Source organism: Melozone crissalis, unplaced genomic scaffold (genome assembly GCF_028551555.1).
Source record: "Melozone crissalis strain CALT ecotype California unplaced genomic scaffold, PUWL_Pcris_2 ptg000023l_1, whole genome shotgun sequence".
NCBI lineage: Eukaryota > Metazoa > Chordata > Aves > Passeriformes > Passerellidae > Melozone > Melozone crissalis.
The window spans coordinates 41,230,424-41,253,275 of NW_026535801.1; the positions used below are offsets into that span (position 1 = coordinate 41,230,424).

The 22,852-nt window shown below is 45.4% G+C and overlaps 1 protein-coding gene across 6 annotated transcripts in view; it reads left to right on the forward strand.

Moving 5' to 3' along the window:
* The window catches only part of PKP4 (plakophilin 4), a 67,444-nt gene that overhangs the window by 35,243 nt on the left and 9,349 nt on the right, over positions 1 to 22,852 (forward strand). For 3 of the 6 annotated variants that reach the window (XM_054277754.1, XM_054277749.1, XM_054277750.1), the window contains exons 3-13: positions 1,076 to 1,188; positions 6,915 to 6,949; positions 12,042 to 12,173; positions 12,349 to 12,542; positions 13,316 to 13,874; positions 15,518 to 15,709; positions 17,116 to 17,330; positions 19,670 to 19,798; positions 20,843 to 21,056; positions 22,005 to 22,188; positions 22,490 to 22,607. In XM_054277754.1, the coding sequence (XP_054133729.1) occupies positions 1,076 to 1,188; positions 6,915 to 6,949; positions 12,042 to 12,173; positions 12,349 to 12,542; positions 13,316 to 13,874; positions 15,518 to 15,709; positions 17,116 to 17,330; positions 19,670 to 19,798; positions 20,843 to 21,056; positions 22,005 to 22,188; positions 22,490 to 22,607 (2,085 nt within the window). The remainder of the gene's footprint in view (positions 1 to 1,075; positions 1,189 to 6,914; positions 6,950 to 12,041; positions 12,174 to 12,348; positions 12,543 to 13,315; positions 13,875 to 15,517; positions 15,710 to 17,115; positions 17,331 to 19,669; positions 19,799 to 20,842; positions 21,057 to 22,004; positions 22,189 to 22,489; positions 22,608 to 22,852) is intronic. The other 3 variants (XM_054277751.1, XM_054277752.1, XM_054277753.1) reach the window with 2 other exon arrangements.

Consider the following 22,852-nt stretch of genomic DNA (forward strand, 5'->3'; position numbering starts at 1 on the left):
GGATGTTAAGGTGTTTATTCAGTTTGGTTAGGCAGTTATCAGAAATGTGTGCACGTGTCCATAATCGCATGTATCCTCTGGACGGGCAGGAGTGGAGAGTGGCTGCTGAAAGGGAAATGGTTCCACCCCGTTCCGTGGGGTGTGAAGGAGCAGTTTGCAGGAGCTGATTCAGCTCCACGCAGCTGCTGGGCAGAACCATTTGGGCTTTCACATCAAACCAGTGCTCTGTGCTGCACTTGACCTCTCTATAAAACTTGCTTGGTGCTTCGTCTGATTACTAAATATTGGTGTTCGTCTATTTTTAGATGTTTTATCTAAACTTCAGAGGGTTTACAGTATCAGTTTGAAAAATAATGCAATTGCTCAATAGAACCCTTTTCTCTGGTCAATAAAAGCTGACTGAGGAGAAAAACGCCCTCAATATCGTTTGATGTGACATAGTCTGGATTTCAGAGAGCTTTAGAAAATGGTTCCAGATTTCAGTTACACCCGTCCTGTGCAGCACTGGTATTTCCCACATCACCCTTGCAGTGTTGCATTCCAAAAGCCTCTTAAAAAGGCTGAAGAAGTTTGGTACCCTTGACCAAGAAATATAAAAAAGCTGAACTCAGAAAAGGTGAAATAGCACATCTCTCTACACTCAGCCAGTTTGAAGTTATAAATCTTCAGGTTTCCAACTACAGTCAGAATGTAGGATAACTTAGGGTTTGAAGGCTTGTGATTGGAAAGGTTAGGATATTTTCTGGTTTCCTTGTTTATAGATTAAGTTGAAGACTGACTTTATAGGCACTGATTTTTGTTAGACTGTGGTAATGTAAGAAGACACAAAAAATTTAATTGTAGGAGTAATAAAACTCAAGAATGCTTAAACATGTTTTTCTTTCTGTAACAGGTGATAAATCAATATTTGCATGAATCACTGATTTAAAGACCCATTTAATTTCCACTTTTGTAGTTTATTCACCTAAGAAAGAGTCAAAACACACAACTGTGATGAATCAGTGATTGTTTCGCAGTTAATCCACACCCATTTTTTAACATCAAGAATGCTTTTCTTTTTATTTTGAAATTTCAGGAGCTTCAATTTCAAAGACTTACCAGAGAACTGGAAGTGGAAAGGCAAATTGTGGCTAATCAGCTAGAGAGATGTAGGCTTGGAGCAGAGTCACCAAGTATCGCCAGCACAAGGTACAGGTCCTGATGACTTTACTTTCATTTGTCCCAGGAATTAAAGGCTTTTTAGTGGTGCTTATGTCCTCTATACATATATTTTCACTGATAGCTATTCGCCTCTATTAATATCTGAAGGATTAAAAAAATGCAGATTTGCTGTAAAGAGTTATGGGACAGTTTCAAGAGGCCTCTGTAATGATTACAGTGTATTCCAGACGCTTTCTGAATTCACACCTGGAGAATTAGTGGTTTCCAGGGTCACCTGGAAACAGCCAGCAATCCCAGGACTACCTGGTTTCGGTGGCAGTGCTGGTTAATTTGTTTTGGGGGGGAGGATTGCTTAGGTTCCTGGTACAGGGGCTGGCAGAGTGGGTAGAAGAATCAGTTATATTGGTGAATTCAAGAAGATAGCTGTTAGAAAAGTTGAAGACTTGAAAATTACCTCACTCACTTAAAATATTTGTGAAAATGTCTGCTTACCTGTCTCAACAAGAAAAGCAAAATACTGGGTTTTGTGGTTTCCAGTGGCTTGTAAGGGGTAATACAAGTTTATGGAGTTTAGTGCATGGCATTTATTAGAGAAATCCCCTATAGTAAGAATTTAGAGTTACACTAAGTTTTCCATATAGCGCATGTAGTTGTAAGCGTGTTGTTGGTGCAGGTACCCAAAATGGAAGCTAAAGGCCAAGCACAGCAGCCCGGGCAGGGTGCAGGGGCACGGGAGTGTGGCTGGCAGCTCCGTGGGCAGCGTGCCAGGAGCAGCCTTTGCTGCTGCCTCTCAGCACAGATGTATTCCAACCGTGGGGGCGTGCCACGCAGGGAGCTGAAATACTGCACAAATACGTGTCAGGCACATACATTTTTAACACAATTATATTTTTAGCTTTTTACAGCTTTTCACCATTTTATAAATATTTAATAAATAGTACTTAATTTTTTCATCTGTTGCCTTTTTCTGATGGCAGCAGCAGTATAGCCAAGCAGGAAGGTAGGCGACGGAAATCACTGCTTTTCTCTCAAGTGGTGCTGTTTAAATCAGAAATACTTTTCACCTTACGAAGTACTTGCAGAGATAATAAGCTTAAACTGTTTCGTGTCATGCAAAACCTGCGAGAGATGCACTGGGAATTGACCTCTTCAATCTAGGAACTGGAGATCATAATTGTGTTTACATAATTTTTTAAAAAATAGCACACTGCTTAACAAAATGAGAAATCTTAAGAAATCTGCAGTTTCCCTAAGTGTCAGTGTTGTTTCTGAAGGCCTGTTGTGCTGTGCACAGGTTGGGCTGAGACCTGTCTGGGACCTCCACCAGCCCCTTCTGCCTTAGCAGACTGGCAGAGCCGCTTCACTGAGAGAGATGCTGGCCCCTGTTCTAACCTGGAAATTCAGAGCTGGAAAGTGTTTGCAAGCTGCCACATGAAAATGTAAAGCAGCGCTGGTGATCCTTAGTGTGTTTTGTTTCTAAATGTTTTCATGCAAAACCTTTTCCATTTATTATATTTTTACTTTTTCCAGATTTGCAGCCGGTTCAATTTTGTATCTAAGATTGCTTTGAACTAAAGCAGTGAAATGGCAAGGAAAAGGTGTGAAATTAAGAAAGGGGCAAAACCAACAAACAAACAACAAAAAATCAAATTAGTCAAAACCTCAAACAAAAAAACCCAAACAAAGCAATCCAAATCCTTAAAAATACAAGTGAGGAAAAACATCAAAAGGGTAAAAAAAAAAGGCATAAATGTATTTCAGCACATTTTGTATGTGTTCTCCATCTCCAGTTACCAAATATTTGTGTGACTGTCATATTTGTCTCTATCTTCTCTAATTGTAAACTGAACATCATACCAAGCTGTTATGATATTTCTGATAGAGGACAATTTCTGCATTTCTACTCTACTAACCTAATTCTTTTTCAAGGATAGTAGTGGGCTAAATTAACATTTTCCACAGTTCATTTTGCCACATGTGGGCTCTCTTTGGATCTGTTACATGCTGCTGCCAGGAAGAGACAGCATTGTGACTAATTCCAGCAACAGCTCAGCAAGGGCCCTGCAGTGTGTCACCACAGAGGCTTGTAAACACCAGGATGAAGTGCACTGGAGTTACTGCTCAAAACTGACAGATTTGCTGCTTTCTAAATATTGCTTCTGCTAGGTGACAAAATCAGGTGCTGATATCAGTAGGTGATGTGTGCTAGACTTGTTCCAAAATCATTTAATAAGAGTCAAGTTAAATGCTTAAGCAGTTAAGTGGTCAGTGAAGCAGCTTTCCTCCTGTGACCCATGGTCAGAGCAGCCTTTTTCATTCCTATGTTCTGTACCTGTAGAGGAAATTCAGGTAGTCAGGTATGCTGGGCAGGGATGTGCTCTGGGTTACAGCCTTGTGTGTGTGACAGTAAAGCACATGTGTGTGTCCAGTGTGCGTTACCATTGCCAGCAACGCAGAGCCATGTTGCCCCAGTGTAAGGAATTGAGTTTCCAAAAAGTCTCAAGAGCAGAGCAAAAGGGCAAGAGTGGAAAACTTGGTATTCAGGTAGCATGAGAATTCTGGGCCCAGAGGTTGACTTTCAGACACCTGTAGTCTGCATTGGAATTCTCCTTTTACTTGAAGTCTCATTGTAACTCTAGTTGTGTTTGTGCTAGCATGTGTCTTTAGCACTGTTTTGTACGAATATTTTGTTTCCAAAAAGGTTCCTAAATGGTTGTTTCATTTTGCAAAAGAAGTATCTCATGCTGTTCATGTGGCCGAGCTAGTTTTTTGTAATCGGTAGCTGTGGTAGAAAGAAGTAAAATTAAAGGTCATTTAGAAATTGCTACATCTTACCCAAAATCACAGTCTCATGCTGATATTTAGACACAATCAAATGTGATGGACTTGCCTGTTTTTCCTTTGAAAAGCTTTTTATTTGGAAAACAGTAGCTTATAATCACTGCGAAAATGATGTATTATTCAAAGTTTGATATTTTATATTTAGAGTGAGGAAATACATTTTCCCATAAAAATATTTAGACTAATGTTAGTAACACATGAATGAATTCTGCATTTGCCTGCATCAGTACTACTGTGAGCACAGGAAAGCACATGTCTCGGTGGAAGGACAAAAGGGTGAAGATAGTTTGATTAAAAAATCAGAACTGGAAAAATGCAGGACAAGGTTTGGTTTTACACTGGTATCAGACACCTGCTTGGTCTGTGCAGTAGTTGGCTCTGAAGGCATCTTGCTAAGCTGGACAGTGTGGCACCTGTCACCTCCTCACTCTCAGAGCTGTAGCTGTGTGTGTTAGCTGGTTTGACTTGTTCTGTACAAAGGATCAGAAATCTCTCTGGAAAACTGGAAACTGAAAAAACGGTGAAAAAAGGAACAGAAACAAACCTACAATTTTTGAACTGCTCTGCATGTAGAAACCAGCTGCCCTCGAGCAGTGATCCCAGAGCTCCTGTGCTGTGGTGCTGCTGTGTGAGCAGAGCGGCGCTGGTGGCACACAGGTGTGCACTGGGTGTGCAGTGCTGCTGTGGCACACAGGTGTGTGTGTGTGCTGGGTGTGCAGTGCTGCTGTGGCACACAGGTGTGTGTGTGTGTGCTGGGTGTGCAGTGCTGCTGTGGCACACAGGTGTGCACTGGGTGTGCAGTGCTGCTGTGGCACACAGGTGTGTGTGTGCGCTGGGTGTGCAGTGCTGCTGTGGCACACAGGTGTGTGTGCGCTGGGTGTGCAGTGCTGCTGTGGCACACAGGTGTGTGTGTGTGCTGGGTGTGCAGTGCTGCTGTGGCACACAGGTGTGTGTGCGCTGGGTGTGCAGTGCTGCTGTGGCACACAGGTGTGTGTGTGCGCTGGGTGTGCAGTGCTGCTGTGGCACACAGGTGTGTGTGTGCGCTGGGTGTGCAGTGCTGCTGTGGCACACAGGTGTGTGCTGGGTGTGCAGTGCTGCTGTGGCACACAGGTGTGTGTGTGCGCTGGGTGTGCAGTGCTGCTGTGGCACACAGGTGTGTGTGTGTGCTGGGTGTGCAGTGCTGCTGTGGCACACAGGTGTGCGCTGGGTGTGCAGTGCTGCTGTGGCACACAGGTGTGTGTGCGCTGGGTGTGCAGTGCTGCTGTGGCACACAGGTGTGTGTGTGCGCTGGGTGTGCAGTGCTGCTGTGGCACACAGGTGTGTGTGTGTGCTGGGTGTGCAGTGCTGCTGTGGCACACAGGTGTGCGCTGGGTGTGCAGTGCTGCTGTGGCACACAGGTGTGTGTGCGCTGGGTGTGCAGTGCTGCTGTGGCACACAGGTGTGTGTGTGCGCTGGGTGTGCAGTGCTGCTGTGGCACACAGGTGTGTGTGTGCGCTGGGTGTGCAGTGCTGCTGTGGCACACAGGTGTGTGTGCGCTGGGTGTGCAGTGCTGCTGTGGCACACAGGTGTGTGTGTGCGCTGGGTGTGCAGTGCTGCTGTGGCACACAGGTGTGCGCTGGGTGTGCAGTGCTGCTGTGGCACACAGGTGTGTGTGTGCGCTGGGTGTGCAGTGCTGCTGTGGCACACAGGTGTGTGTGTGTGCTGGGTGTGCAGTGCTGCTGTGGCACACAGGTGTGTGTGCGCTGGGTGTGCAGTGCTGCTGTGGCACACAGGTGTGCGCTGGGTGTGCAGTGCTGCTGTGGCACACAGGTGTGTGTGCGCTGGGTGTGCAGTGCTGCTGTGGCACACAGGTGTGCGCTGGGTGTGCAGTGCTGCTGTGGCACACAGGTGTGTGTGTGCGCTGGGTGTGCAGTGCTGCTGTGGCACACAGGTGTGCGCTGGGTGTGCAGTGCTGCTGTGGCACACAGGTGTGTGTGCGCTGGGTGTGCAGTGCTGCTGTGGCACACAGGTGTGTGTGCGCTGGGTGTGCAGTGCTGCTGTGGCACACAGGTGTGTGTGTGCGCTGGGTGTGCAGTGCTGCTGTGGCACACAGGTGTGTGTGCTGGGTGTGCAGTGCTGCTGTGGCACACAGGTGTGTGTGTGCGCTGGGTGTGCAGTGCTGCTGTGGCACACAGGTGTGTGTGTGTGCTGGGTGTGCAGTGCTGCTGTGGCACACAGGTGTGCGCTGGGTGTGCAGTGCTGCTGTGGCACACAGGTGTGTGTGTGCGCTGGGTGTGCAGTGCTGCTGTGGCACACAGGTGTGTGTGTGCGCTGGGTGTGCAGTGCTGCTGTGGCACACAGGTGTGTGTGTGCGCTGGGTGTGCAGTGCTGCTGTGGCACACAGGTGTGCGCTGGGTGTGCAGTGCTGCTGTGGCACACAGGTGTGCGCTGGGTGTGCAGTGCTGCTGTGGCACACAGGTGTGTGTGTGTGCTGGGTGTGCAGTGCTGCTGTGGCACACAGGTGTGTGTGCTGGGTGTGCAGTGCTACTGTGGCACACAGGTGTGTGTGTGTGCTGGGTGTGCAGTGCTGCTGTGGCACACGCTGCTGGGGCTGGCACTGACAGCACCACACCTTGAACGGCAGCTCGTGTCACAGGTTGTCCTCTCACCTGTCCTGCTGCAGACCGGGTGCACTGCCTGCTGCTGTGGTGTACAGGAAGTTACAGTGAATAATTCCCACAGACTAATAGAAAATTGAACTCGGTAACCAGTGGTTTGGTGGTCAGGTATAAAGCACTTAAGAATGGTGTTTACATGAACTTTTTTTTATGTTTTATCTGCTGGGGGGGGGTTTGTAAAGGTTTCTATGATTAATTCAAAATAAAAACTAAGCACATGGTTCATTGGTGTGATATTTTTTTTTCTTTCTGCAGCTCTACTGAGAAGTCATTTCCTTGGAGATCCTCAGGTATTATCTTTTATGTACAATATGCTTAAAGCCCAAGTACATTTATTTTCTTGGCATTCATAGCTTGTTTTGACACAAATGGAACATTAAGCAGCAATGCTACATATCTTGTCCAAGTGTCTTTTCTAAAGTATGACATTACTGTTTTCTTTGTCTCGTACGGGACTCGTGTTGTCTATGTTACTGTAAAGAGTGCTTGAGCTTACAGGTAGTTGCAAGTACTTTTCTTGTGTCTTTATGTGCCTTTGCATTTCTGTGTGAGCTGTGACTCTAACATAATAACACAAGGCTCGTCATGTATTGGGTCTTCCTTGCAATTAACTAAAATTTACTTGTGAGTCTTCCCCTTGGCAGGTAAGGAGCATGAAAAAATACTGCATGTTTTAAGCTTGAAAACTGTTTTGTTTTTTTGGTGTTTTTTTTTTTTTTTTTTGCAGATGTTCTTACTTAACTGACAAAATCTCTAATAAGTGGAGATTTTTCTGAGAGTGCTTTTTCTCCTTTTGTATCTTGAGATAGTGTGAACTTTCTTTCCAAAATAAGCATTTTCTTGTAGTGCTACATCTGCTCCTGGTTATAGTGGGGGAGAGGGTAGGACTGTATCTTCAAGGTGGCATTCCCTGGTCTGTTGCAATAATCCCTTCTGGCTCTGACAGGTTGTGTGCGTCAGGTGATGTTTGACTCTGCGGAGCCGCTCTCTGAGCCCCGTGGGCTCTGGAGGGAGGGGGGCCCGTGCAGGAGCCACTGCAGGGCAGGCACAGACAGGGCTGCTGCAGGTGGCTTGTTGTGCTGGGTCACCCTGTGCTCTTGTCGTGCTCTTGTCATTGCCCCAGAAGGGCCCAGGGCAGCCCCAGTGCAGCCCCAGTGCAGCTGGCATTGCGGGGTGAGAGTTGCATGGGCCCTGTTCTGCAGAGCCTTCCCGTCCCACTCATGCAGGTGCACCCTGCCTGCTGCTGCTGCTCAATCAAGCATATTCATAATTACCGTCATTGGCATTACTTTATATGCCATTCCTGGGTTTTGTTTTATTTGGAGATTAAGCCCTTAAACTTGTGGATAATTGTATTTTCATGGTTTCTGTTGCTGCAGCTGAGGTGAGGCACATGTTAGCTTTTTTCCTTTATTTTAAAGCTAATCAACAGCCTACTTGCACTGCCATTTAATTTCTGCTAGTTATGGTGGTGCTTTTCAGGTATTCTTTCAGCAGTGGTTTTTAACAAAGATCAAATTTGTTATTTCAAGTAACTGAGAAACAAGTCTTACATATTTTTTCAATGTGAGTGTTGGATTTGTGGGTTTTGTTTGTTGGCAATTTTTTAAATCACATTGTTTCCCCTTGCTCTATAATGTCCCAATGATATTTCACAACTGGTACAGATTCCTACTGAGAGCTCTCAGGTGTTGTTTTACTTACTTATTTCAGCCAGTTCCATTCCACTGCTTCATTTCCTCTTCTGATTTTCCCGTAACTTACTCACTTTTCTCTTTGACCTTCTATTAGTCTTTCTCTCTTTCTCTCTCTCTCTTTCCTTCTTTCATCCAGCTCATGTTTTTATTTTGTTCTTTAATTCTTCCTTCACATTTGTGTATTTTTTTTAGAAATGTGCATCTCCCTGCTAAGCAGTCACTTGAGATATGGCCAAAAATTCTACTTCTGTTTCAATGCTCTATGTGTTAATGCAAACCTAGATGTGTATTTCACATGTCTCTATATTCAAAGTAGACATTCCTGAAGTAATTGCTCAGAAGTGGGCATGTTGGGAAAAATCCCTATTTCTTGCTTAGAAGTTCCTGATCTGCATTTCATTTCCTGTTTACATTTATGCTATGCTTATGGTTTGATTATAAGTTTTTATTCCCCAATTCACCATGAATCTTTGTTTTGTGGAAGTGTCACTAGTTGCTTTATGAACTGTAATCTGAAAATACTGAAGATAAAGATGTATTAAACCACTGCCTTAAATCACCTTTTCTGTGACTGTAGGTAGTGGTTTATGTCAAAAGCATCAGTGGATGATAAGATGTGACTGTAGCTGTAATTGCTTTCTGCATCAGTGGAATTATACAGAATTTTTCACAGAAATATAAAGTGATGTTGTTTTCCAGATGCTTATAAATAGAATATTAGATCAGCCATTTATAAGAAGGATACTATTTTATTCAGGACATTCCTCCTGTTTTATGGTAGTGGAGTCAGATAGAAAGACAACAATTCATTGAATTGTGCATTCTTGCCTTTGTTAAACAGCCTAAACAATCTTTATTTTTTAGCCCTGTGAAGGCTTTGGCCTGGTGGGCAGTGTGTGATGGGAGCGAGATTAGGCTCAAACCTCTGTCCTGGGAACATCTGCACTGAACAGCACAATTGGGCCTTATCTTCCTGTGTCTCTCCCCAAACTGATTGTCAGTTTGACGTTGATTTAGTATCATGTAATATCCAGTAACTGAGATAATGGGCCTTGTATTAGATAAACAAAAAGCTTAAAGTATTGAAGTTGGATGTAATCCTAATGTAAATGTGCAAGTCCTCCAAATGTTTTATTCCGAAGAACATGGAACACCCACTGGTGGCTGTTACCATCTGGTGTTGAGCTGGTGTAACAGGCTGTGAAGTCAGTTCTGGCAGTGTTGGTTCTCTGGATCATTTCTAGGCATACTGATGATTAAAGTAATGGAAGTGTAGTAACACTTCTTATTAAATCTTAATTAAATTTGGTCATAATACTCCTATTCTAGTAAAATAACTAGCCTCAAATTTTACAAGCTAGTTTTCACCTAAGAATGTACTACTGGTAAATAACTGCTGACTGCCTGGGATCTCTACGATTTATTGATTTTTTTAAAAATCTGACTAGCATTCAACCATTCTTCATAATAGCAATTGCTGAGTAACATTTTTAGTATGGATGTTCCTTATGGGTCATTATGCAGGAAGTGAGAGACCAGCATTTTGTGTGCAGCCACTGGTAAGAGCCAGAGTATTTCTGTGCATCAGACATTGCTGCCCAGAGCCCACCAAGCCCCACCAAGCAATCCTTGGGACTGGGCTGGTGCTCCTTGGCACGTTCCCATTGGATTTGCTCCAGGCACTGTCATGGATTTCTGCAGCCAGAATTTACATTTCAGGTGTTACCTTTAAACATAACCTCCATTGCCTACTCTGTTTAACTTGGATATTAAGGGAAATTCTTCATGGAAGGGCTGTCCAGCCCTGGCACAGCTGCCCAGGACAGGGTGGGGTCCCCATGCCTGGAGGGATTAAAAGCCGTGTGGATGTGTCACTTTGGGACCGTGGGGCCATGGTGGCCCTGTGCTGAGGCGCAGCTGGGCTCCATGGTCTCACAGGGCTTTTCCAAACCATGGGGCCATGGTGGCCCTGTGCTGGGGCGCAGCTGGGCTCCATGGTCTCACAGGGCTTTTCCAAACCATGGGGCCATGGTGGCCCTGTGCTGAGGCGCAGCTGGGCTCCATGGTCTCACAGGGCATTTCCAAACCATGGGGCAGTGGTGGCCCTGTGCTGGGGCACAGCTGGGCTCCATGGTCTCACAGGGCATTTCCAAACCATGGGGCCATGGTGGCCCTGTGCTGGGGTGCAGCTGGGCTCCATGGCCTCACAGGGCATTTCCAACCATGGGGCCATGGTGGCCCTGTGCTGGGGCGCAGCTGGGCTCCATGGCCTCACAGGGCATTTCCAACCATGGGGCAGTGGTGGCCCTGTGCTGGGGCGCAGCTGGGCTCCATGGCCTCACAGGGCATTTCCAACCATGGGGCAGTGGTGGCCCTGTGCTGGGGCGCAGCTGGGCTCCATGGTCTCACAGGGCTTTTCCAACCATGGGGCCATGGTGGCCCTGTGCTGGGGCGCAGCTGGGCTCCATGGCCTCACAGGGCATTTCCAACCATGGGGCAGTGGTGGCCCTGTGCTGGGGCGCAGCTGGGCTCCATGGTCTCACAGGGCTTTTCCAACCATGGGGCAGTGGTGGCCCTGTGCTGAGGCGCAGCTGGGCTCCATGGCCTCACAGGGCATTTCCAACCATGGGGCAGTGGTGGCCCTGTGCTGGGGCGCAGCTGGGCTCCATGGCCTCACAGGGCATTTCCAACCATGGGGCAGTGGTGGCCCTGTGCTGGGGCGCAGCTGGGCTCCATGGCCTCACAGGGCTTTTCCAACCATGGGGCCATGGTGGCCCTGTGCTGGGGCGCAGCTGGGCTCCATGGTCTCACAGGGCTTTTCCAACCATGGGGCAGTGGTGGCCCTGTGCTGGGGCGCAGCTGGGCTCCATGGCCTCACAGGGCTTTTCCAACCATGGGGCCATGGTGGCCCTGTGCTGGGGCGCAGCTGGGCTCCATGGTCTCACAGGGCTTTTCCAGCCCAAACCATTCTGTGGCCCTGTACTGCATCTCTGCTGCCTGTTTAACATGGTCACTGAATGACTAATGTTTCTGTTAAAATAATGTTGAATCAGTATCCTCATCTTTGTCCTTTTTTTGCAGACTCTTTAACTTTTTCCTTTCACCATAGGAGCATTGCTGTGCCTCCTTTGCCTTTCCTTACAACACTGTCATTTGTCTGTACAGTTCAGCTGGCATTCTTAGAACTGAAGTTAGCTTAAGAGGCATATATTTAGATATTAGTTTACTAAGTAAAAAATATGTATAGAAATTTGCAGCAACTACTGTTCATAGTACATAAGCAGGGATGAAATTCAGCTCAGCCTTTTACATCTGGAGGCATTGATTACAGGCCCTTAAACAAGGACAGCTATCCACTGGGCACTGCAGCACAGTTGCACAGAAGCACAGTTGCACAGTGTTTCTATTCTTCAGAGTGTACTAGATAATCAGTTAATTTTTCATTAAAATAGGCTGGAACATATATTTGAAAAATTAGAGTTGTAGAGCTACATCTAACAAAATTCTCAGATACTTATATTAACATTCTGTTAATTGTGTTTGGGAGGTGATACCTGTCTGCAAGTAAACTGATTCTGTTTGGTGTAAGTCCTCCATTAGTATGTATGAGAAAATGATCATTACTGAGTTTGCAGGAAACTTGCATATGAAACACTGGATTTATCTAAACAATTTATTCTTTCAGATCCTCCGCCCACCAGTGTAAGCAAGCCCCAGGTGTCAGAGGGTGTTCACACCAATGCCTATGATATTAGGACAGAAGCAGAGCAAGGGACTCTCTACTCACCAGAGCAGACATCTCTCCATGAAAGTGAGGGTCTGTTGTGTGCATTTTAAATATTAGAATATATTTCTATTGAAAGTATAAAATGTATAAAGTATTGAAAGTACAAAAATGCAATATAGTTATGAATGCAACAAATAATGAACTTATATAATACTTGGTGGACTTGTTAGATTATTTTATTCTTATCCTGGCTTCATATTTACAGGGTCTGTAGGTAACTCAAGAAGTTCAACACAAATGAATTCTTATTCTGACAGCGGTTACCAGGAAATAAGCAGTTTCCATAACAGCCAAAACTTGAGCAAGGCAGAGCTCAGACAGCAGCATTCCCTTGGTGGAGCCCTCAACAGCCACGATGCGGTGAGGAGCTCGCGCGCCGAGGGGCAGGCGTCAGTCCAGGTACTCCGACCCGTGCCCCGTGCACTCTGCTGTGCAGCGGCTGTGTAGCTGGGCCCCTTTGCATGGGCTGGAGTTAATGTTACCAAATTAGGTTTTGTTTAATGCTTTCACTGGTTGCAAAGCGGGAAGGGCTTGCAGCAGAGACTCCTTTGCTGGGATCAGCACGGGTGATCTGGGTCATTCGCAGGAGCTGAAGTGAAGTAGCATTCCTGACTGCACAGGACACTGCTGTTATCATATCAAGAAAGTATCACTCACTCAAAATTCATTGTGAAATGGGGGAAAACCTTCCTAGAAGTTAGCCTGTATGTAAGCATAGTTCTTAAAGGAAGATGCTATTTGTGTTCCTGTGCATTCTATGGTTTCTAGCTTTTCCCTCCTTTTTCAATAAGTGGAATGATAGTAAGACAGTAATTGTTAGAATATTTCTGGATTATACCAGAACTCTTTGCATTACTGTTCCTGAGTTTCCAGAGTGGTTGAGTAGTGAGGAAGGAAAGTATAGGTGAAGATTCACATAGCAAGCCAAATGAGAATGAGAAACAGGTGGGTTTTTAATGTTAAATTGTCATTTTATATACTAAGAAGCATTGGTTAGAAAAGTTACAGGAAAACTTGAAGGAATTAGGTTTAGGGTAAAAGCTAGACTCCAGGTGCCTGTATATACCATTAAGTTGTGTGCATTTCCTGCTGACTTCTCCATCTCACCGGAGAACGATATCCACTCTGTGACCTAAGTGATAAAACTCATAAATGTTTTTGATTTCCAACAGCCTTCAGGCACTACCGCTGCCAACCGTGTGATGCGACGGGTCAGCTCGGTGCCATCCAGAGCGCAGTCTCCCTCCTACACGGTGGGCACGAGCATGTCCCCGTCGCGGGGGTCGCTGCGGACGTCTCTGGGCAGCGGGTACGGCTCCCCCGGCGCGGCCGAGCAGAGGTGCCTGCCCTCGCACGCGTACTCGTCCACCACGCTGCCCGCGCCGCGGGCGGGCTCCCCGTACGGCGCGCACCGGCCGGCCTCGCCCGCGGCCGTGCGCCGCGCCGGCTCGCTCACCTCGCGGCAGGCCAATGCCCCCGGCGGCGGCGCCGCCCCGTACCCCGCGGCCGGCAGGCTCGGCTCCCCGCTCGCCCTCGCCGACGTGCAGGCCAGAGTGGGCTCTCCGTCCCAGGCCCAGCTGGGATCCTCTTCCCCGAAGCGCTCCGGCATGACGGCGGTGCCGCAGCACTTGGGGACCACGCTGCAGAGGACGATTCATGACGTGGAGCCGTACGGACAGCAGTACGATATCTATGAGAGGATGGTTCCCCCGCGGCCAGATAGCCTCACGGGTGAGTAACGGGCACAGAGCCAGCTGCAGAAAGCCCAGAATGCAGTCCTGGTGCTGCGGGTGAAACGTTGGGGCACAATTGTGGTGCTGGTGTCAGGTCACTTGTACGTACTGATGTCAAACATTGTGTCAATCGCAAGTTCCTCATAAATACTGGATTTATGGTTATTAATTGCTAGCCATGCATTGAATTAAATCCTGTGATTTAAGTTGCTAAATGAAATTCTGAGTCTTACAGCAGTATGTCAGCATTTTCAGAGATAAAGTACATTTAAAATGTGTGTGCAAGCTAAACATAAAGTAAAGCATACTAGCCTGGAACTAATTTTATGTCCAGTTCTTTCCTAAAATATATAGTTTATTACCACTGAATATTAGGGGTTTTTTCCACTGATATTTCTAGACTATCTCATACTTCAAGTTAAATATAGGGTAACCATTTTAATATAAGCTTAAAATAGAGCCCTAAAAGGTAGAATCTATTAATCTGAGAGGTAGTTCTTGTTAACATCAGTGTGTTACTGATTTTGTTCTGACCTTCATCTGAATGAGCGCAGACAAGGTGATTTTCCAATTAGACCATGTGCCCTTTGAAACAGATGTCAATTTCTGTTTTTTTCTTTTGAACCATTGTAGTGCAGGAAACTCCAAAATGCTCTCATTCCTCAGTAAAAGGTAAAACATGTCTTCTCCCTCACTTCTGTTTGCAAGACTTAATAATATGCTAGTCTGATAAGGGGTTGGGAGTGAGTTTGATGGGAAAGGCCCTGCTGCCCTCTTTGCCTGCCCAAGTCCTCTGTTCTCACCACCTGTAGAAGTGTTTTCTTAGTGATGGCCCAAAGCTTTCCTTGCAGACACTGTGGCAGAGTAGGTCTGGGATGTTAGGGGAGGAGAGTACACAGACAATTTTGTTAGACATCACTACTCCATTGTACTTTTGAAGCTGTTTTGTAATCTCCATCATTGCATCATCCTTGCATAGCTCATTTCACATATTCTGCAGCTTTGATAACTGCCAAAGCTTTAGTGCCCGCAGTGTTAATGCTGAAGTCAACAAAGTTGTATATATTTTCTATGAAATATTAAATATATAGCAAGGTGAAAAATACTAATCCAGCTGCAGCATAGCTATTTATATATACTCACATCATGGGCTATTTAAACCTTTATAAAGATTTTTCTCCATGTGCTTACATTTCTGCTGCCACTCTCAAGCAGATGTTTGCTCTTCCTGCAGACTGTTTCAGTTTCACGAATACAACCCCTTTAGTCTGTGCCCTCTGTCACAACAGGATTTCTGTCAGGTCCATACTTACCCTGTTATTGCTGAATCTGTGCACCATGCATGCTGACTCAGCTTTTATTCTCTGTGGTTTAGACTGTAAATGATACAAAAAAATTAAGTTGGAAAATTTGAAGTGGTTAGTGTATGGACAAAACTTTTGGTCAAGGAAATGCTGCTTTGTCAGCAAGCCTTTCAGTATGGGCCATTTAATAATGGAAAAAATTTAATGAATAAGTCTTTGTAACTAGTAGGTTTAAGCAACACCTTTTCTTGGCCAAAGGAAGAAAGATTCAGTCCTGACAGCTCTGTTGCTTCGCTGAAGATGGGCCCCGTGGGCATGTCCCTGTGCTTGGTTGCAGGCCTGAGGAGCTCGTACGCGAGCCAGCACAGCCAGCTGGGGCAGGAGCTGCGCTCGGCGGTGTCCCCGGACGTGCACATCACGCCCATCTACGAGGGCAGGACGTTCTACAGCCCCGTGTACCGCAGCCCCAGCCACGGCGCCGTCGAGCTGCACCACGGCTCCCAGGCCGCCCTGTTCCGCGCCGGCTCCGGTGGGTGACACGCGGAGCGCCGGGCAGGAGGAGGAACCGCGGGGTGTCAGTTAATGGAGACAGCGGCTTAAAATAACCTGCAGGAATTAAAAGGCTCTTGTGATGTTTGCAGGGAATGCTTGGGGCTATGCATCACTGTCAGCCTGGGGTCAGAGTGTTTTCTGTTTGATAGCACATGCACGGGTACATCCCAGATAAGTGTATTCATGACACACAGAATTTATTGCTTCCTCTCTTGCATTCTCTATGCATCTCTCTCTTAAGAATTGAGTTGGTTCATGGGCTTTTTTATTCATCAATACAGTAAAACAAGAGCTTGCCACTAAAATTACCTACCGCATCTTTCACAGTAAAAATACTGTTTTACCCAACTTCTCAACAAAGCATAAGGATAAATGCTACAGCTGAGGATTGTCTATTGAAACCAAAATATTCCTCTAGTATCTCATAGAAGTGCCACTCGCGTAATATGAAGAGTATAGGCATTAGATTAGTATTAGGATTTATTTTCTGTAGAGAGAAATGTAATGCATGTTGCAATGCAGTTTGTTCTTTAAGGTTGATTAATAATCTGTATAGTGGTTTCCAAAAACTCTTAAAATATTAGAGTGATTTAGTTAAGTAACTGTAGAATTATTTATAGAGGACTGTCCAATTCATATGCCATGTTTTCCCACACTTGAAAATGCCTTTTTAATATTTGCTAATATAACTGCAATGCCAAGAGAATAGTGCTGAAGGAGCAACCAGTTTTTGCAATTCTCCTGCCTTCCACAACCTAGAATAAATGGAGTTTGTCAGGATGTGCCAATGAAGAAATATAGCTAGAAACTGGAATTCTTTGTTTACTTGTCTACTGAATACCACTTTCCTTGGGAGAACAAGAGCCACCACGTCAGCTCTGTTCAGATTGGAAGACGCATGTTCTTGTTCCCGAACCACTCAGCTTCATCTTTGCAATGATCCACATGTTACCTTTTGTCAGGGAAAGTGTAGTTAGGAAAAGCAGACTATCATATCAGCAATATGCATTTTTGTTTACTTGTTTTTCCTTTTTGGTACAGTTGGAGAATTGATATTATGAACTTTGAAAACACTTTGCACCCAGATTTCTGCTTGTTGGCATGGGATGCATTTCCTACTTTAAATACTTGTTGAGGGAAGCTGAGGCACGAGTCTGATCCCACCAAACCTTTCGTTCTGTAACTAACCTCTCTCTTCATTTGCATGGGACAATGAGGAATTGCTCCATGAAATCTGGCATCAACTTGCCACCTGGAGCACAGTACACATTTCAAGACCGATGGCTTTTTTGCTTGCAGCGTTAAGCAGGTGTCGCCCCTTCTCTACAGCAGGCACTTGTTCCCTGTTTGTTACCTGGCTGGTTTGACACTGTTTTGTCCTAGGCATGGGTAACCTGCAGCGATCCTCCAGCCAGCGCAGCACCCTCACGTACCAAAGGAACCCCTACGGGCTGCCGTCGGCGGCCGCGCTGGCGGAGCCGCTGCGGGCGCTGCCGTTCCGGCTGCCCGAGCCCGGCTACGGCCGCCCGCCCCCCGCGCCCGACGGCGGCACCACGCGCTCGCCCTCCATCGACAGCATCCACAAGGACCCCAGGCAAGTCCCGGGGCTGCGGCTGCGGCGGGGCTCGGCTCCCTCCGCCTGCCCCCGGCAGCCCCGGCTCGTTCAACACTCACAGCTCCGCCCTTACTGCCCGAACGGCGAGCGCGGGCTGCTTCCTGCAGGGGGAAAAACCAGCTAGTACACACTTCAGTATTACGTTTTTCTTTCAAGTTTCTTTTTGTGGGGGAGTTATTACAGGGGACACAACTTTTATGAGATTTGACTGGATTATTGAAAATATTTTTTAGTAACCTGTAACACTGCAGTGAGTTTTCTCTTTCTATGAATGGGAATTCGGGCTTGAAAATTCAAAAGGACAGACCTAATTTATTTGAATTAATTTTTTATGAACAGCTTGCTTAAATTTCAAAACAAAGTGTTAAAACTATTTATAAATGTGCCATTTTGAAAGTGAGCACACATATTTCTGCAATAATGACTGGTTTGACGTTACAGATGTCTGTGCACAGCGTGAGCCTCTGACAAGTGTAGTATCCTCATTGTAATTTACTCTAGACACTGTGCACTAAAACCTTGTATTTAACCTGGGAGTATCAAAGCCCAGGCTGTGCACAGCTTAGAAGGACATGTGTGCATATTCACTGTGGATTTGGAATTAGTGGGAATTTCAGTCCCTCAGATTGCTGGTTCACTGAGAAACCAGCTCATCCTGGAGGAGCTGGGCTGAGCTGTGCCTCCAGGGCTGTCCTGGGGACATGTTGGGCTCCAAGGAAACCTCAAGCAAAGATGGTGAGACTGAAGTTTTCTGTTGCATTCCCGTGCTCCCATCTACAGCACGCTCATAGCAGTGGGCAGTTATCTAGTCTGGGCCACTCGTGTCATCTCAGCAATGAAAATGCTGCTTTAATGGATTTTGTTATTCTATTTATTAGTGGAAATTGATAAATTTAATTTGTTAATAGATATCAAGAGACAGAATTAGTTTCATTTAACTGAATGGTGCATTCATCCAAATTATTTTAATAGTATAGTCTTACCTCTAGGTAGTAAAGCTTGGAGGCTGCCTGCTCTGGTATGGGGGCAAGAAGAGTTACTTATAGCAGGGGTGCTTCCCATTCAGAGCAAGGAACTTGAAGGAAACTCTGACTCAGTTGTCACTGCTGATGCACCTCCTTAGCTTGTTACAGAGCAGTAGTTATTGCAGAGGAATAGCTTTTACCTCACATGTAATCTGTTCCAGTTTCTGATGTGCATACCGGGCTGTGGCAGGGGAGCATGTCACCCAGCCTCAGAGGGAGCTGTTAGGAGCACCACTCTGGAATGAGAGGGAAAGCTACTAGTTGTATTAGAAAGCCAGTTTCCCCTAGGGTTTTCCTGTCATTAGTATGGAACATAAAGCTCTGAATTTGTTGAGCAGTTCAAAGCGGGCACAGACCTGAGCTTCCCCTTTGTGTGACTGGGAGTCCTGGCGAGACCTGAATGGCCAGGCCAGCATTAGTCTTGGAACAGCTGCCCAGCTACTGTTCTTGGAACGTACTTTGCTCTTTTTTTTGTTTATTTTGGGTTTGGTTTTTGGTTTTTTGGTGGGGTGGGTGGTTGGTTGGTTTGCTTGTTTGTTTGTTCGATTGTTTTTGGAGTTTGGTTTGGGGTTTGTTTTAGATTTTTCTTTACTTGCATTTTTGACCCTGAGAAAACTTAAGATACTACTTTATCCCCCTCCAGTTCTCTTTTGGAAAAGGCAAATAGCCCAGCAAATATTAATTACTATGTTTCTAAATCTGCAAACTGGACATGTTTCATGACTTTTCCAGGATTGATCTGGACAAAATCATTGTGGTTTAATGAAGGAGATATTATTTAATGATTTTAAATTTACAATCCCTGAATAACTCAAATCAAGCAAACATCCTGCATCTGATTCTGACAATAACACTTCAGGATGTGCAGGTTTTGTTGAGGTATAATTGGCTTCTGCCTAGGGAGAACATGAAGCACTGAGAGAAAAATGTTGTGCAGAAATGATGCCCCTAAGCAGCACTGTTGAGGGGGTATCTTTTGCATTATATATTTAACTTTTGTGAGATGTTTTTGTAGATTGAAATGTTTGAGTTGGTGTTACCTTAGTGATTGTTTGTATTTGTGTGGTCCATAAGCCAACAGAAGCACACTGGATATAGTGTCCTTTTCCAGTTGGAAGACTGGAAGGTGATGTGACCCACTGCTTTCCCATTATACCTGGGTTTCCTTCTGGCCCTCTTACTCCAGAACAAAACTGAATTGTTGGAAAGGCGTTAAGATGCTCCAGTACTTGTACTTAGCAAACCCCCATCCTCTGTGAGTAATGCCTTCTCTCCGTGTGCGTTCCACTGAAGGGAGTTTGCGTGGCGAGATCCGGAGCTGCCCGAGGTCATCCACATGCTGCAGCACCAGTTCCCCTCGGTGCAGGCCAACGCCGCTGCCTATCTGCAGCACCTCTGCTTTGGGGATAACAAGGTGAAGACAGAGGTAGGTGCTGCTCGTGCTGCTCTTGCAGGGCACCGGTACAGGAAAAGCAGGCCTCTTGCCTCTTCCCTTTTGTTTCATCATGACGCAGTATTTGTGACCCTCCCGTGTTCCTGTGTGTACCAGGTGGATGCTAATATTGAATGCCTGGGAATTATGCACACTCAGATTCTTCCTGTCATAAGAGCTGCATGGAAATTCTATGGAAATCTTTTGCCTTAAAGTTGTCATCCAGCAGAACTCTAAAGTGGGTTTGCCAGAGCCTGGCTATGTGTAACCTGTTGGTGACTGGAGACAAGAACAACCAGGAGCTCTGGAGTGCTTTCAGTGGTTTTTATCAAGGTGTTTTAAGGCATCATAGGGAATGAGTGAGCAGTCAAGCAAAGGAAAGGAGCCCAACCCTAGAGAAACATGGAGGAAATTGTTTATGCCACTGTGATGTGGGGGCAGAATACATCTGAGCGAACATTCAGATTATTATTGAAATCTCTTGAAACTTTGCATTCAAAGACCTGCTGTTTTTGCAAAACAGCTGTGACCTGTTGATTTGAGGGAATTTGCTTTTTCATTTGCATGCTGTGTGTGTGTGCTAGATGTTATTTTCAGTATAAATTTTATTTATGTTAATAAAATGTTGGTTCAACTTTTGTAAGAAGATAGCCCACATAATTCACTGTTGCTGGGAGATTAAAAGCTGATAGTTTTGATCATCTGGTGATGATCACAGTGATAATCAGCTCTTATTTCCAATATTGCCTAAAAACATATTTTGGGTATGGGAAATTACTTTTAAAACTGGAAACAAAACTGGTGCAATAACAATTCTCTGCACCCAGCAAGTGTCTGAAAATGACCCTCACCCATTGCAGTGGGGTGGAGGGAGAGATTCAGTCCCGTGTAGCAATCAAGTCAAGAAGGTTCAGCAGCTGTTTCTTCTGGAAGTAGAATGGGAAGTACTGTTCTCATAAAAACGAAAGCCTTTTACATCTGTGGAGTGAGGTGAGTGCGATGAGTGGCTGCTGATGGTCCTGACATTCCACTTTGCAGGTCTGTAGGCTAGGAGGTATCAAGCACCTGGTGGATCTCCTGGATCACAGAGTCCTGGAGGTTCAGAAGAATGCCTGTGGTGCGCTGAGGAACCTCGTTTATGGAAAGTCCACTGATGAGAACAAAATAGCCATGAAGAACGTGGGGGGGATACCTGCCCTTCTGCGGCTGCTGAGGAAGTCAGTCGATGCCGAGGTCAAAGAGCTGGTGACAGGTAAGCTTGCAAGGGAAATTAGCAGAGGGCTGTAATGTATTTTTCTGGATACTTATCTTGGTCAGTTAAAACAGCACAGAGTGTAGAGTCATTGGGAGAAGTGAATGCTGAGGTAGTTGCACTAAAGCTCCACTTAGGGTGGATTTTCCCTCATATGAGTCTCCTGCACACAGAGCAGGTATTTCTTTATTGATTCTGAACATTCATTTTATTACTGTCTTTTTTTATCTTTTCTTGACAACAGTTTTAAATAAGATCTTGCAGAATTCGTAAGATGGATCCAAACTATGTAAATGTGTATGGTATTTAATCTGAATTATAATCAAGGATGACTTCTTCAGAAAAATTATTTAAGCTGTATTTCATGATGAAAAAGAAGATTCAGTGCTGTTCAGTATGCTATTTGTATATACAGTTCTGCTGATAATTTACATCAGGTTTCATACTTCTGTGTCTGAATGTCATGTATGGAAATTTTGCTGGGCAGGGGACTAGGGATTTCTGCCTAAGGATGAAAGATAGCAGTTACATGCAGCTGATGGATGGATGGGACATGCTCCAGACTTGTTGCTGTTGTTTCCAGGAAGAAAGTTTCCGTAGGATTTTTATATCCCTTCTTGTACGTTCAGTTCTGCTCCTCAGTGCCTGACATCCCTGATATATGGTGCCAGTGGCAGGAATGTCAGGGCAGACCATCCTTATCATTGGCAAAAAACCAAACCAAAGCCATGCCCTCCTCCACCGTTCACTTGGTTCACCTTGCTTTCCTCCTTTTTGGATGCTGGCTGTCCACGTTCTGCCTGCTCTAGAATCACATCACATATTTAGAGTAATTTAAGTTACTAATTTAAGTAATAAAGTAATTAAAGTCTTTTAAGTTGTCAGTGTTGCTTCATGTTTGTTTGCCAAGTCTCTGCTGACTTTTCTGCTCTGGAAATGTCTTCTAAGGGGTTCTCTGGAACTTGTCTTCGTGTGATGCCGTGAAGATGACAATCATTAGAGATGCCCTGTCCACGCTGACAAACACTGTGATAGTGCCCCACTCGGGATGGAACAGCTCCTCCTTTGATGATGATCATAAAATTAAATTTCAGACTTCCCTCGTTCTGCGCAATACAACAGGATGCCTGAGGTATTTGCTCTTCTAGAATACTCCCTTTTAAAGAGTAACCATGTTATCCAGCAGGTCTTTCTTGTATTGTAAAGACAAAGGAATTGTTTTAGTCTATAAATTACAGAGTTCTGCCGTGTAGACAACTTTTCCAATTGTCCTTTTTTTTCTAATAGAAAAATATGAAAATTACCAAGTTAGTCACTAAGAGTTGCTAACCAATTACTAATCAGCTGCATAAAAACCGTCTGCAGACTGCCTAATAAGTGATTATCTGTATATCCTTGCATACCCTGTGTTCCTTTGTCATTCCAACTTTCAGAAACCTGAGCTCCGCTGGGGAAGAGGCACGAAAGCAGATGAGGTCCTGCGAAGGACTGGTCGATTCGCTGCTCTACGTGATCCACACCTGTGTGAACACCTCAGATTATGATAGCAAGGTGTGTGCGTGTCTCATGTACAGATGCTTTATGCTAAACTCTGTGTGTGATCTTGGGGCTTTGTATAGCTCAGCTGAGCACGGTGATGTCCTCAGCTCAACTGGCGTCACTCCCAGCCCCAGGTTACTGAGGCACAGCCAAACTCAGCTGTGTAACAGAGGGTCACCTCTTGTTTTCAGCAGCATTGCAGTATCTGTTTCTTAATAAAACAGTAATAAGCTCTCAAGTTTTTCATTTTCAGAATA